Source organism: Thalassophryne amazonica, chromosome 8, assembly GCF_902500255.1.
Source record: "Thalassophryne amazonica chromosome 8, fThaAma1.1, whole genome shotgun sequence".
NCBI classification, from domain to species: domain Eukaryota; kingdom Metazoa; phylum Chordata; class Actinopteri; order Batrachoidiformes; family Batrachoididae; genus Thalassophryne; species Thalassophryne amazonica.
Genome location: NC_047110.1, coordinates 2,500,468 through 2,517,233, shown reverse-complemented (window position 1 = coordinate 2,517,233; position 16,766 = coordinate 2,500,468). Strand labels below are relative to the sequence as shown.

Sequence of the window (16,766 nt, the reverse complement as noted above, 5' to 3'; positions counted from 1 at the left end):
TTTGATCCAAGTCTAAATAGAGTAAAAAACACCCTACTGTAGAGTGAAATCAACTCTACCGGTTTAAGCAGTTTACGTTTAAGCAGTTTAACGTCTCTATAAGACTGTCTACTGAATGATCATGTCCCAAAAGTGATGCCAAGATATCAGGCAGTCTGGCTCCAACTTCACTTGTAGTTGAGGATTTGATTAGTTGCCGTGACGATAAATGAGTGTCTCATCCAGTGAACATGGGAAAGAGACTGTAAACTTAATAAGTGAGCGATCTGATACTACCAGTATAAGAGACACAATATCAGTATTTGCTGTTGGTTCCTGTTTTTAAGGATTCCTGTGGGTAGTAGTACGCCTGTGCCAAGGTTCATGCTCTCTGCAACAAGTGAACAATTCTGAGTCTGATGCCTGAGCTTCTGTGCTAACACACACATATGAAATATTAGCTGGAACTTATATTGTAGCTGATTGTTGCTCTATCTTAACAGGAGACCACAGATTATGGCCGTCCCATAGTAGTTGTCATGGAGACAGGATTGCAGAATCCCGATGAGGGGCTTGTGTTGGACCCAGATTGGCCCAGCAGCTATCGGGTTGAGGTGAGACTTCATCACACTGGGCCTCATGTATCAACGTTGCGTACGGCGATATTTGAGCGTATATGGGGTGTACTCCAAAACGGCTGCGCTACTTGGCATTTATCAATGTGGTCGTTGGCGTACGCTGCGCTGAAAATATACACCAGGTCGAGAGGTGGCGTAAATTATACACCAAAATGAACCAGCGCTGGATTCCACATAAAAATGAAGATGATCAACATGATAAACAGTGCCATTATACAAATCAATGCATATGTTACATAAATAACACTTTCCTGATTATACTACATAATAATTAATACAAATCCCGCCTTTGCGGGATTGTTACGGAGCACGATCCGTGGCCACAGCGCTGACTGCAAAGAAAGCGCTGCTCGCCTTTTTCTCCAGACTTCGAGCCTGGAGCCAGAACAGCGCTGAGCTTAACTTCATGTGGTGTGATCGTTTTAGACTATGAAATTGATAATAACTGTAGTTTCATCATTCCCTTAATTCGCTCGTGCTGCAACCAGGTTTTGTCGTCTCCATTCGGTTGTCACAATAAAATAAATACAGAAATACATTTAAAAAATAAAGAAATCTGACAGATTAGGCGTGTCTTATTAATTGAGCGAGCAAATATCCACATGTCAAGAATTATTGACATGTGAAAAGAGAATACAGTGGTCCCTCGCTATAACGCCGTTCACCTGTCGTGGCCTCGGAGTCTCGGAGTAATTAGTCCAATTTTGCATGTCTTTTTTTTACACTGTTCTGTGTTCTGGGTGTCTGTTTATAAGAATCTTGTTGCCCAGAAGAGAAAAGAGCGCCAACAACTACTCATAACTGTGTTTGTCACATGGAAACAAACACCTGCAGCCAGGTGTGAGTGGAAAAAGGCGCAGCGTCAGGACGCAGAGGCCCGATCTGTGAAATACTGGTCAGTCACTATTAATAATTTCTTATGTGTCCGACCTTGTTCGTTGATCGTTAAAATTAATTCGTTAGTTCTAAATGCCATCATAATTATTTATAGGAAAACGTTCTATTTTTATTTCTCAAACAAATGTTTGGGCCTGAAAACAGTTTGGTCTTATTTTCCTACTAAGGTTTGAACTTTGAGAGTGTTTATACACGAGAGAAAAGTGAGAAAATGTTCATGCCTGATTGAGAAAGTGTATAAACTGTGTAGTGAGGGGTTTTACAGCATTGAAACGTCTATAATAATTGTAAAAAAATAACGCTGACTACGTCGCGGTTTCGCGTATTTCGGGCTATTTTTTAGAACGTAACTCCAGCGATTAATGAGGGACCACTGTAACACTTTATTGATTATATACTACAAAACAATTGATACGACGGCCGCTTTTGACGCTCTATTGGCACGCGTTGTGATTGGTGGAGTTCTTTTTCATTGCCGTCTTCCCGGCTTCCATGTCATAAAATGAGGGTGTGTCTGAAGCGGAGTCTGAATATTTAAGGGCGTGTTTATTATAATTACGATCGTTTCCACCCACCGCATTTATCAAGATCACGTCAGGCGTACGCCAGAAATGGGCAGGTGCGCACTGCTTGATACATGTCACGGCGACTTTGGTGTATTTCAAGTTTACGCCGTAAATTTACGCCACAAGTGCGCAACATTGATACATGAGGCCCACTGTTCCAATAACACCCCTTAGGAAAGGTAACAATAATATGTTCCAAAGGCCCAACAGGTTTGGAGGGTCCATCATTGAAGTTCACCACAGTAGGTAAGCGCTACATAGTTCTTCCCCTCCAGTCACAGTGAGTCAAAGCACAGAATGAGGTGATTTTGGAGTCAGAATAAAACTATGAAGATGGGTGTTCCTTTATCTCACAGGCCTGCCTAGTTTATTATACAGACCTCAACCTGAGGCAGCAGAACAAACATCTCGCTCAACCTGAATCAATTTTAAATGAAATTCATTTTTTCCCTCAAAACTCCACTCACAACACCCCATAAAATGACAACATGAAAAAAAGCTTTTTGAAATTTTTGCAAATTTATTATAAATAAAACTAAGAAATCCTGTGTACATAAGTATTCACAGCCTTTGCTCAATACTTTATTTATGCACCTTTGGCAGCAATTCCAGCCTCAAGTCTTCTTGAATATGATGCCACAAGCTTGGTGCACCTATCTTTGGGCAGTTTGGTCCATTCCTCTTTGCAGCACCTCTCAAGCTCCATCAGGTTGGATGGGGAGCATCAGTGCACAGACATTTTCAGATCTCTCCAGAGATGTTCAGTCGGATTCACGTCTGGGCTCTGGCTGGGTCACTCAAGGACATTCACAGAGTTGTCCTGAAGCCACTCCTTTGATGTCTTGGCTGTGTGCTTAGGGTCATTGTCCTGCTTTGTGACACTGTGACATCTTACATCAGTTTTTGTGAGGACCTGTGTGTGCACATTTCTGCACATACAGCAACAACAATCCTTGGTTTACTGAAAAACTGAGGAGGAGGCCTACAGAAGTGGCAACACTCTCCTGTACAAGAAGGCCAGGAAAATGCTGACAAAAGAGATTACAGTAGCAAAGAGGAGCTACTCTGATAGGTTGAATAAACAATTCTCAGCTAATGATCCTGTGACATTGTGGAGAGGTCTTCAGCATGCCACCAGCTACAGGAGAACATCCCCTCTACCTGTGGAGAACCCCTGACTGGCTGAGGAGCTGAACTTGTTTTATGCCAGGTTTGAAAGAGACCATCTCACATTCCTCACCCACCCCAGTGATAATGGACTACCTGCCCCTGTGGGCACCCCCCCCCCCCCCCCCCCCACACACACACACACACTAACGATCTGTGAAGATGATGTGTGCCAGCAGTTTGGCAGACAAAAGAGCAAGAAGGCTCCAGGACCTGATGGTGTTTCTCCCTTGTGTCTGAGAGTCTGTGATGACCAGCTGGCCCCCATCTTCACCTGGATTTTCAACAGATGTCTGGAGCTGTGTGAAGTCCATTCCTGCTTCAAACGCTCCACTATTATCCCAGTCACAAAGCAACCCTCCACAACAGGACTAAATGACTACAGGCCCATCGCCCTGACATTTGTAGTCATCTTCATGTGTTTTGAATGGCTAGGTTTGAGCCACCTGAAGGACATCACAGGACCCCTGCTGGACCTCCTGTAGTTTGCCTACTGGGTAAACAGGTCAGTTAAGGATGCAGCCAAAATGGGTCTGAATTACACCCTGCAGCACCTGAATTTTGCAGGGCCATACATGAGGATCCCATTTGTGGACTTCAGCTCGGCTTTCAACACCATCATCCCTTTATATTCCCCACCAAAACATCTGAAACCCCTCTATGCCAGCTCCCACCTGTCAGTGGATCTCCAACTTCCTAACTGATAGGACATTGCAGGTGAGGCTGGGGAGTGTCACATCCAGCACACGGACAACCAGCAGTGGTGCCCCTCAGTCTACACCAAAGACTGCACCACAGGGAACCCCACTGTTAAAGTCCTAATTTTTGCAGATGACACCACCATCACTGGACTCAGCCAGGTTGGTGATGAGACTGCATACAGACAGGAGGTGGAACAGTTGGTCTTCTGGTGTGGTCACAACAACCTGGAGCTGAACCCACTCAAGACTGTGGAGATGACAGTGGATCTCAGGAGAAACCCACCATCACTCTCCTCCCTCTCCATCCTTAACAAGACTGTGGCTACTGTGGACACTTTCCAGTTCCTAGGATCCACCATCTCCCGGGATCTGAAGTGGACCTCCCACATAGACTCCATCAGGTAAAAGGCAGAGCAGAGGATGTACTTCCTCAGATAGCTCAGGAAGTTCAACCTGCTCTAGGAACTGCTCATCATCTTCTACACATCCATCATCCAGTCTGTCCTGTGCATCTCCATCACTGTTTGGTTTCCCTCTGCCTCTAAACATGATAGACACAGACTTCAACCAACTGTCAGATCTGCAGAAAAAAAAATCATCAGAGCCAGCCTGGTCATCTAACTCCTCAGCAACCATTAAAAAGGCACAACAGCAACTCCACTTCCTGAGAATTCTCAGAAGAAACCATCTGAGTCAAAGGTTGCTGTTGTCTTTTTAAAAATCATCAGTCGAGAGCATCCTGGCTTATTGCATTTCTTTGTGGTTTGCTAGAGGTTCTGTTGCAGCTAGAACCCGGTCATCATCTGTTTGAACTGTTACCCTCCGGCAGGCGTTACAGGGCAATCAGATCCGGAACCTCCAGATTCACAAAGAGCTTTTTCCGGCTATAACTGCACTAAACAATTACCAACAATAGACCCCCCCCCCACCCCCTCCCCTGCCACCTTCTTGCATATGATTACCTGCACGTTTACCTCGTCGCACTGCACTTTCTACTTGTAGAGTTTAAATTGTTGAAAGTGTATTTTATGTAACTTTTTAATTTATTTTATGTGTACCCAGTGGAGTTCCAATCTTCATTTTGTTGTTCTGCAACAGTTCAGTGACAGTAAAACCTTTCAATTCAATTCAGTTTCTGTCCACAGGCCAACACACTGATGAACAATTTAACCTGCCAAAAAACTCACTCATTTATATACCTTATGTACAACTTCAATCTGTTTGTCTGTTTTCAACACATACATATTAGGCCATGGAAGACTAAATTCAATTTTGGAGGTGATCTGGATCCAAATATGGATTCTGGTTCAAGATTTCATTTTATGTATGCTTTGCAGGATTACGTCAAAACTACTTCACAGATTCTCACCAAATTTGTACCACAAATAGATATTAGGGCTGGAAGACCCCATTAAATTTTGGAGGTGATCCGGATCTGGTTGACGGACGTTAGAAATCTCTGATTATTTAGTTTTTAGTGTTAATTTATACATGTGTATACAGAGACAATACAGTTCAAACCAGTCAAATTCCTTGTATTCCTTGAAGATACTTGGCAAATAAAGGCTATTCTGATTCTGAAAGATGAACCATCAAGTGCTCTGGAGCAGGTTTTCATCCAGGATGTCTCTGTACATTGCTGCATTCATCTTTCCCTCAATCCTGACTAGTCTCCCAGTTCCTGCTGCTGAAAAACATCCCCATAGCATGATGCTGCCACCACCATGCTTCACTGTAGGGATGGTGCCTGGTTTCCTCTAAACATGACGCCAAAGAGTTCAGTCTTTGTCTCATCAGACCAGAGAATTTTGTTTCTCCTGGTCTGAGAGTCCTTCAGGTGCCTTTTGTCAAACTCCAGGTGGGCTGCCATGTGCCTTTTACTAAGGAGTGGCTTCTGTCTGGCCACTCTACCATACAGGCCTGATTGGTGGATTGCTGCTGAGATGGATGTCCTTCTGGATGGTTCTCCTCTTGACAAGGCTCGAGGATCCATCGCACAGATTGTGGGAGGGCACAAAATGCAGACTTGAGGACAAGGTGCTGGAGGTAAAAAAAAATTATCTTCATCGTTCAACCAGGCTGGGGTATGGTACATGGGAAGGCAGGCAGCGAAGCAGAGGTACAGGTAAATGCAAGGCAAAAACGTGGTTGAAAGACAGGCTGGACAGAGAGCAGCTGTGACATGGGCTGAGGCAAAAACAGGGTTTGGAAAACAGAACAAGGTCAATACACAATGAGGCAACTCAAGACAATGAGTAAAGGCTGGGACGTGGATACAAGGATCACATGAACGGGAAGGGCAGTGGAGAAAGTGAAGGGCTTAAATACACAGGCAATGCAATTAGGGGATCAAGGTGCACGTGTGGAAGAATGTTCTAGAAGGGAGGTGTGGTCAGGTCAATTCAAGAAGAGGAAGGAGATGCAAGAGAGTGAGAGAGTGATCCAGGAAGACAGAGACATAGATGAAACAGGCAGGTGCAAGAGTGTAAGTGAACACATGGGGGAAAGAGACAAAGAAGAGACATACAGGTGCAAGAGTGTAAGTGAAAGAAATACAAATGGTGACCAAAGCCAGTGACTATTAAGGTAACAAACTAAGCACATGGCTAAAGTCTAAAAGATAATAAACATAACAAAGTAACCTATAGATAATCAGCATAAATGCATAACAGAAAACAAAACCCAAGACAACCGTATAATGTATAGCACAAAAAGGAATGAAACAAGTAAAGACTACATTATAAGAAGCAGAAAATAAAACCAGAAAAAAAAAACATAACACAATGAAAAAAAAATACCTGGACAGAAACTACAACTGAATAATCTGTTTTTCTTGTCTTTCTGATGCCTGATTCTATTTTTTTTTCTCTCTGTTTAAGGTGCAGCTCCATCCAGAGATGGCTGTGGTATTTGTGCTGGAGACCCTCCTGTCCTGTGCACCAACAGCATTTCCTGTATATTCGTTTTGTGAATTGTTCTGTAATTTGTGTCTGTATCATGGCCCAAGCAGAGGGTCACCCCTTTGAGTCTGGTCTGCTTGAGGTTTCTTCCTCAGAGGGAGTTTTTCCTTAACACTGCTGCTCTGGGGGTTAGTAAGGTTAGACCTTACCTGTGTGAAGTGCTTTGAGGCAACTCTGTTGTGATTTGGTGCTATATAAATGAAAATAAATTGAAAAAAATTGAAATTGATCAGTGGAAACAGAAGGCACCTGAGCTCAGTTTTGAGCTTCATGGCAAAGACTGTAAATACTTATGTGCATGTGATTTCTTAGTTTTTTATGTGTAAGAAATTTCACATTGTCATTATGTGGTATTGTGTGTAGAATTTTGAGGAAAAATGAATACATTTATGTATGTAACATAACAAAATGTGGAAAAAGTGAAGCACTGTGAATTCTTTCTGGATGCACTATATATTTACATGAACATTTCCAATTCCCTGAGTAAAGCTGCCAAAACAACCTATTTCTCTACTTTAGTCAGAAATAATTGCCATAAGCCTCAGGTCCTGTTCAACTCTCTTATTAAATCCCAGTGATGTCTCCTTCTTGTGCTATATACATACATATATATACAAGATGGACTGATTAATGGGTGATGGTCAACATGCAGTCATGTGACTGTGAGGCGGGTTCACACTGTACAAGATGGGATACTTACAGACAGACAAACACATTCACACATACGGTCAGTTTAAAGCAGTTCAAACCGGTTCCAGAAAGGGCCAAGAGGGTGCAGGCTTTCTGTGCAACCACCCACTCCAGCAGATGATTTCACTGATTAATATCACTTTGAGTAGGTGGAATCAGTTAATCAGTGAAATCACCTGCTGGAGTGGGTGGTTGCACAGAAAGCCTGCACCCTCTCTGCCCTTTCTGGAACTGATTAGAGACCTGTGGTTTAAAGTCACCACTTCATCTAACCTGCATGTCTTTGGAAACTGAGGCACCTGGAGGGAACCCATGCAAACACGGGTGGGAAGCGATCCCACGACCTTCTTGCTATGAGGCAACAGTGCTAACCGCTAATCCACCGTGCTGCCTGATGGTCAACACATTTGATGTTCTTTGATGGTGATGAACAGACTGTTGACCCACAGAGTTGGGAACATTGTAATAAAAAGCTTTTTTTTTTAATCAGCTCTTTAATTTGTGGTTTTTGTACATATTGTTGTGTACAGTGTACAGTAATTGTTTGTATGTGTGTGTGTGTGTGTGTGTGTGCGCGCGTGCACGTGTTACCGTAGCTTCCCTTTTGGAACGGCTGTGAACAGGAGGACAACTGTGTTCCTGACCTGATCCTCCACAGTCACACGGACCTGGTGGACGTCCAGTGAGTCGCCCTGGTGTCTGTGAACACCTGCATGTGTTTCTCAGCATCTATGCAACATGGAAACTGAACTGTGTTTTTTCTCTGAAGGCAGTTCTGCAGCACAACAGAGCGAGCCGCATGGTCTCTTTGTCGCCATAACAACATGTCAGAGGGTTCGGTGCACATCGTGGAAGCTGGCCGGAGGAAGATGGTGGTTTTTGCCCGACTGGAGAACCAGGGGGAGAACGCCTACGGAGCCACACTCAAAATCAACACCTCCCCCAACCTCATCTTCTCCAGCCTCATCGTCAAGGTGTTGTTGTCCAAATTATTATTATTATTATTGAGAATATTTATTTATTTCATTTAATTTTAGCCCTAAGAGCCCTTTGGGTACTTTCTTGATTTTACCATACAACACATAGTATATTAAGAAATTTCCAGTTTAAGGTCATTTCATTTCGTTTAGTAGTTAGTTAGTTTTTGGCATTCTCCAGGTTTCCATGGCTTCCCTGTAGATCTCACACTCAGGTGGACAGGGAGCTCATGCCAGGCTGTGTCAACTGGCACAGCAGCTGATTGACTTTCCATGCAGGAAGAGCGTCTGGGGCGTTTCATTGTCTCCATACTGATGTCAGAGGTGGCACTGGCTTTTTGGGAAGTGGATTAGATTTTTGCAGAGAGGAGATTATTCATTGGGATGTGGTCTTCACCAACATACCAATCCAGTTTGAATCTGGGATCCAGCATGGAAGCCAACTGGAAGCTCTCATCTTTAACTGGATGTGGTAAGACTCTGATATAAGGATGAAGCTTGATGTCTGTAGCTTCTTCTAAAGGTTCCAACACCTCACAAAGCTCCAGGATGATTTTGAATTCATATGCAGACAGTGAGACAGGACAGTAGAGGTTCATACCTACAGTGTACATTTTAGATTTACTGTAGGATACAATGCTGTACTTAATTTAAAATTACTTTAATTACATTTAGCTGCAACACAATTCAGTGACACCTTGCTGTTCTAAATTCATTAATTACATTACACCCCCAGCACTGTATGTGAAGACTACTGGATTCTCTGCCTGATATGAGGCTTCCTGTTATGTGGGCCGCTGAAGAGGAGGTACTGCTGGCCCACCACCACCAGAGGGCACCCTGCTTGGAGTGCGGGCTCCAAGCACGAGAGGGCGTCAGACCCAGAAGAAGTGACAGCTGTCATTCATCCTCTGCACCAGCTGTCACTCGTTCATCATCATCATCATCACCATAAAGGCCGGGCTGCAGCTCCACCTCCTCGCCGAGAAATCGCGACTACTGAAGAGGTAATTTCTCTGCTGACACATACGTTGTATAATAATCTGAACTTCTGTTGCAGCCGTTTTCCTGGTGGTTTTCCTTGTCTGTGGGATTGGCGTTTGGTGTGACAGTGACGGCTTCGCCTCACACTCCAAACCAGGTAAGTGGTTAACCAGGAGCTGCACGAGTGTGTGATTGGAGGTGGAGGTGCTCCCTCCTAACTGTGTACAGACTGTGGATTACTGAGTGTGTGGACTCACACTCATTCATCTTGTCTCTGCTTTCTGCCAGCAGTACCAGGGTCGACAGCCGAAGACAGAGGCCACCTGGGGACTCAGGACTTGGCGGCTCCGGTGTTCTTCAGACCGTTGGTGGTGGAAGCCGTGTGGGACGCGGCTTCTCTCTCGTCGGGGGTCTTCTATCTTCGAGCCTGCCCACACGTCACCTGGTGTCAACTGACTTTACAATTTCTGTGTATTTAGTTGTGTATTGTCACAACATTAAATTGTTACTTTTTGGCTTATTCATTGTCCGTTCATTTGCGCCCCCTGTTGTGGGTCCGTGCTACGACACCTTCCCAACAGGATTTCTCGGCCAATCGTCATGGATTCCGAGGGGCGTCAACCCGAGCTTGAACGGCCAATGGAAGAGCCAGGAGCGCAGGCGTCAGTGGGAGGCGTGTTGAGTGAGCTGCAGCAAATCTTAACCGCCTTCACGGCTCAGCTGGATTTAGTGGCCGAGCAGAATGTTCTCCTTAACCGGAGGGTGGAGGCTCTCACTGCCAGGGTGGAAGCGCGCGATCAGGGCGCTGCTGCAGCCACTCCTCTTGCTGGTCCTGGGCCTGTAACAGACGTTCCACTGGTCGTTCAACGACCCCCCCCCACCGTCCCCTGAAGCATACATAAGCCCTCCGGAACCATACGGAGGCTGTGTTGAGACGTGCGTAGACTTCCTCATGCAGTGTTCGCTCATCTTTTCACAGCGTCCTGTCATGTACGAGTCAGACGCCAGCCGGGTGGCTTATGTTATTAGTCTGCTTCGAGGAGAGGCACGCGCCTGGGCTACGGCGCTTTGGGAGCAGAATTCACGGCTCCTAACGTCTTATGCTGAGTTTATACGGGAGTTCAAACAAGTTTTTGACCATCCCAACAGAGGCGAGACCGCTTCGAGCGTGCTGCTGTCAATGAGAGAGGGGCGTCGCAGCGCAGCCGAGTATGCAGTCGACTTCCGCATCGCGGCAGCGAGGTCCGGATGGAATAACATTGCGCTCCGCGCCGCCTTCGTAAATGGACCGTCTCCGGTCCTGAAGGAGCACCTGCTGGCTAAGGAGGAACCGCGGGATTTTGACGGGCTTGTCGATTTGGTTATACGCTTAGACAACCGTTTGACTGAGCATCGTCGGGAGCAGGCCGGGGGGGGTGACCGGGCACGAGCTGTCCCTCCCCCTTCTGGTTCCGAAAGGGTGACGTCGTCCCCACGCTTCACTGCCAGAGAGCTCCGTGTGGCTACAGCTCCCCCTGCTGAGGAGGCTAGGGACACGAGCAGGGCCAAAATAAAAACAAACGTCAGACAAAGGAGGCTGGCCCGCGGGGTGTGTTTTGTCTGCGGCTCTTGTGAGCATATGCAGAAGGACTGCCCCAAAACGGTCAAACTACAATGCCCGTCCTTAGAAACTGGGTTAAGGGTGGGCCATAACACGCACGCGGGGAAACCCCGCAAATCTGCACGAATCCCAGTAACGATCCTTTGTGGGGATTTAACCCTTCACGCCCCAGCACTGGTAGACACGGGGTCGGAAGGGAATCTGCTGGATAGCAGATGGGCAAAGGAAGTAGGGCTCCCCCTGGTGGCTCTGCCAGCACCATTGCAGGTGAGAGCACTAGATGGCACCCTGCTTCCATTAATCACACATCAGACACAGCCAGTGACCTTGGTTGTGTCTGGAAATCACAGGGAGGAGATCGTGTTCCTTGTAACACCTTCTACCTCCCGAGTGATTTTGGGATTTCCATGGATGGTGAAGCACAATCCCCGGATAGATTGGCTGTCCGGGGTTGTGACGCAGTGGAGCGAAACCTGCCACCGGGAGTGTTTAGGATCCTCGGTTCCTCCCGGCACGACGGCTAATGAGGAGGTTAAAGTCCCCCCCAATCTATCGGCGGTGCCAAAGGAGTACCATGATCTTGCTGACGTTTTCAGCAAAGATCTGGCGCTCACTCTTCCCCCGCACCGACCGTACGATTGTGTCATCGATTTGGTCCTGGGCGCAGAGTACCCGTCCAGTAGGTTGTACAACCTCTCACGTCCGGAACGCGAATCAATGGAGACCTACATCTGGGACTCTTTAGCTGCCGGGCTGATCTGGAACTCCACCTCCCCGATGGGTGCTGGTTTCTTTTTTGTGGGCAAAAAGGACGGCGGACTCCGTCCATGCATTGATTACAGAGGGCTAAACGAGATCACGGTTCGCAACCGATACCCGTTACCTCTGTTGGATTCAGTGTTCATGCCCCTGCATGGAGCCCAAATTTTCACTAAATTGGATCTTAGAAACGCGTACCACCTGGTTCGGATCCGGAAGGGAGATGAATGGAAGATGGCATTCAACACCCCGTTAGGTCACTTTGAGTACCTGGTCATGCTGTTCAGCCTCACTAATGCCCCTGCGACGTTCCAAGCTTTGGTAAATGACGTCTTGCGGGACTTCCTGCATCGGTTCATCTTCGTATATCTGGACGATATACTCATCTTTTCCCCGGACCCTGAGACCCATGTCCAGCATGTACGTCAGGTCCTACAGCGGTTGTTGGAGAACTGGCTGTTTGTGAAGGGTGAGAAGTGTGAGTTCCACCGCACTTCTTTGTCCTTCCTGGGGTTCATCATCTCCTCCAACTCCGTCGCCCCTGATCCGGCCAAGGTTGCGGCGGTGAGAGATTGGCCCCAACCAACAAGCCACAGGAAATTGCAGCAGTTCCTCGGCTTTGCAAATTTCTACAGGAGGTTCATTAAAGGCTACAGTCAGGTAGTTAGCCCCCTGACTGCCCTGACCTCCACCAAGATCCCCTTCACCTGGTCGGATCGGTGCGAAGCCGCGTTCCAGGAGTTGAAACGCCGGTTCTCGACTGCACCAGTTCTGGTGCAGCCTGATCCTGATCGCCAGTACATAGTGGAAGTGGACGCCTCTGACTCAGGGATAGGAGCCGTGCTGTCCCAGAGCGTGGAGGCTGATAAGGTTCTCCATCCTTGTGCCTATTTTTCCCGCAGGTTGACCCCAGCTGAACGGAACTATGACGTCGGCAATCGGGAGCTCCTCGCGGTGAAGGAGGCTCTTGAAGAGTGGAGACACCTGCTGGAGGGGGCATCCTTGCCTTTCACGGTTTTCACGGACCATCGGAACCTGGAGTACATCCGGACCGCCAAGCGGCTGAACCCCAGGCAAGCCCGCTGGTCTCTGTTCTTCGGGCGCTTTGACTTCCGGATCACGTACCGCCCCGGGACCAAAAACCAAAAATCAGATGCATTGTCCCGGGTGCACGAAGAAGAAGCCAAAGTGGGGCTGTCGAACCCACCGAGACCATCATCCCCGAGTCCACTGTCATGGCCTCCCTCACCTGGGACGTGGAGAAGACCGTCCGGGAGGCCCTGGCAAGGAGCCCGGACCCGGGGACCGGCCCCAAGAACAGGATGTACGTCCCACCAGAAGCAAGAGCTGCCGTATTGGACTTCTGTCACGGGTCCAAGCTGTCCTGTCATCCCGGAGTGCGTAGGACCGTGGCAGTAGTCCAGCAGCGCTTCTGGTGGGCGTCCCTGGAAACCGACGTCCAGGACTACGTCCAGGCCTGTACCATCTGCGCCAGGGGCAAGGCAGACCATTGGAGGACCTCGGGACTCCTCCAACCCCTGCCGGTGCCTCATCGCCCCTGGTCTCACATTGGCCTGGACTTCATCATGGGCCTCCCGCCGTCCCAGGGCAACACCGTTATTCTCACGATAGTGGACCGGTTCTCCAAGGCGGCCCACTTCGTGGCCCTCCCGAAGCTCCTGACGGCCCAGGAGACGGCAGACCTCCTGGTCCACCACGTCATGCGGCTGCATGGGATACCATCGGACATTGTATCAGATCGTGGTCCCCAGTTCTCTTCGCAGGTGTGGAAGAGTTTCTGTAAGGAGCTGGGGGCCACCGTGAGTCTCTCGTCAGGGTACCACCCCCAGACAAACGGCCAGGCAGAGCGGGCTAACCAGGAGTTGGAACAGGCTCTTCGCTGCGTCACCTCCGCGCACCCGGCGGCCTGGAGTCACCATCTGGCCTGGATCGAGTATGCCCATAACAGCCAAGTCTCGTCTGCTACCGGCCTCTCCCCTTTTGAGGCATGTTTGGGGTACCAACCCCCATTGTTCCCGCTGGTGGAGGGAGAGGTCGTGTGCCCTCGGTCCAGGCCCACCTCAGGAGGTGCCGCCGGGTGTGGCGGACCGCCCGCTCTGCCCTGTTAAAGGCCCGGACGAGGGCCAAGACCCATGCGGACCGCCGGCGTTCCCCGGCCCCCACATACCAGCCCAGGCAGGAGGTGTGGCTCTCGACCAAGGACATCCCTCTTTGTGTTGACTCCCCGAAACTGAAAGACAGGTTCATTGGTCCGTTTCGTATCCTCAAGATCATCAACCCGGCCGCAGTGAAGCTCCAACTCCCGGCTTCACTGCGGATTCACCCTGTTTTTCATGTTTCCCATCTGAAGCCACACCACACCTCACCCCTCTGTGCTCCAGGACCTACGCCGCCTCCTGCCCGGCTCATTGACGGGGAGCCTGCCTGGACAGTCCGCAGGCTCCTGGACGTCCGTCGTAAGGGCCGGGGGTTCCAATATCTGGTGGACTGGGAGGGGTATGGACCTGAAGAACACTCCTGGGTGAAGAGGAGCTTCATCCTGGACCCGGCCCTCCTGGCCGATTTCTACACGAGACATCCGGACAAGCCTGGTCGTACGCCAGGAGGCGCCCGTTGAGGGGGGGGTCCTGTTATGTGGGCCGCTGAAGAGGAGGTACTGCTGGCCCACCACCACCAGAGGGCGCCCTGCTTGGAGTGCGGGCTCCAAGCACGAGAGGGCGCCAGACCCAGAAGAAGTGACAGCTGTCATTCATCCTCTGCACCAGCTGTCACTCGTTCATCATCATCATCATCACCATAAAGGCCGGACTGCAGCTCCACCTCCTCGCCGAGAAATCGCGACTACTGAAGAGGTAATTTCTCTGCTGACACATACGTTGTATAATAATCTGAACTTCTGTTGCAGCCGTTTTCCTGGTGGTTTTTTCTTGTCTGTGGGATTGGCGTTTGCTGTGACAGCGATGGCTTCGCCTCACACTCCAAACAAGATAAGTGGTTAACCAGGAGCTGCACGAGTGTGTGATTGGAGGTGGAGGTGCTCCCTCCTAACTGTGTACAGACTGTGGATTACTGAGTGTGCGGACTCACAGTCATTCATCTTGTCTCTGCTTTCTTCCAGCAGTACCAGGGTCGACAGCCGAAGACAGAGGCCACCTGGGGACTCGGGACTTGGCGGCTCCGGTGTTCTTCAGACCGTTGGTGGTGGAAGCCATGTGGGACACGGCTTCTCTCTCGTCGGGGGTCTTCTATCTTCGAGCCTGCCCACACGTCACCTGGTGTCAATTGTCTTTACAGTTTCTGTGTATTTAGTTGTGTATTGTCACAACATTAAATTGTTACTTTTTGGCTTATTCATTGTCCGTTCATTTGCACCCCCTGTTGTGGGTCCATGCTACGACACCTTCCCAACACTTCCCAGTTGTTTAATTATACCTGATTGTCACCTGAGGGTAATTTGAATGTGGGAGGCTTTTGAGTAATAAACATAGTTAATTCTATTAAATTTTATGCATATAGTACTTTTAACAGAGACTGACATAAAGAAGCTTTACAGAATCAGCAAAAAGTTGAATTCAAACACAATGCTGTGCTTAGACTCCTACACTCTACAAGAGCGCTTTGCTTTCAAGAGACATCCCAAGGTTGAGTAAGAAGGTTCAGACTTAGGAAAGTGAGAGGCTCATGTGGGTTTTAGTACTGTGATGATTATCTAGAGAGAGAAGGTCCTAATGCACGAGGAAATAAGTTACAGTACATGTTTCAAGAAGTCAGTAATTTGTAATACTTTAGTTTTTGAGTCATGACTGGGGTACTAGATCTAGAACTAGATCATGGGTACGAGCAGCCAAAATGGGTTTCCTTAGGAAGGTGGCTGGTGTCTCCCTTATGGCTCCATATGGCAGGCACTCCTCCCCATCCTGCAGCCAGAGCCCTCCATATACCAGGACATTATTGAGCCAGCGGTACCCTGCACTCCACATGGGAATGCTGGACAAGAAGGATGGGGACCACAACATCCTGCCAGGGGTGTTGTGTGGGCCGCCAGAAGAGGAGGTACTGCTGGCCCACCACCAGAGGGCGCCCTGCCTGAAGTGCAGGCTTCAGGCACGCCATGGACACAGCCGGGGTTGACAGCTGTCACTCATCAACTCATGACAGCTGTCACCCATCTCCACTTCATCAATCCACTCCATAAAAGCCGGACGTCATCTCCACCTCTCTGCCGAGATATCATCTACCTGTGAAGGTAATATTCTCTGCTGTATCTGAACTTAACACTGACTTTATAGTCTGAACTTCTTTGCAGCCGTTTTCCTGTGGGTGTTGCCTTATCTGTGGGATTGGCGTTTTGGTGTGATCAGCGACGGCTTCGCTGCACACCCCAACCAGATAAGTGGTTAACAGGAGCTGCACGAGTGTGTGATTAGAGGTGGAGGTGACTTTCCACCTTTTGACTGTTTTTGTTACTGGGTGTGCACACACCCACATCTCACTGTTTGAGCTCCTTGCCAGCAGTACCAGATCCAACAGTCGGGGACGGTGATCACCTGGGAATTTGGGACTTGGCGGCTCCAGTATTCACCAGGTTCGGTGGCGGTGGAAATTGTGTGGTTCCGGCTCTTCTCAGGACAGACGTCCTATCCTCGAGCCTGCCCACACGTCACCTTTGTATATTGACTGCTATCAGATTCTGTGATTGTCTGTATAGTCGTTGTGCACATTCACAACATTAAATTGTTACCTTTTGGCTCATCTATTGACCGTTCATTTGCGCCCCCTGTTGTGGGTCCGTGTCACTACACTTTCCCCAACAAGGGGCCTGGAGAG

General features: G+C 48.6%; 1 protein-coding gene across 1 annotated transcript in view; it reads left to right on the top strand.

Moving 5' to 3' along the window:
• Positions 1–16,766, top strand: part of itga11b (integrin, alpha 11b) — a 267,605-nt gene that overhangs the window by 160,181 nt on the left and 90,658 nt on the right. Inside the window, exons 18-20 of the mRNA XM_034175778.1 lie at positions 483–593; positions 8,195–8,280; positions 8,368–8,572. Coding sequence (XP_034031669.1) covers positions 483–593; positions 8,195–8,280; positions 8,368–8,572 — 402 coding nt within the window. The remainder of the gene's footprint in view (positions 1–482; positions 594–8,194; positions 8,281–8,367; positions 8,573–16,766) is intronic.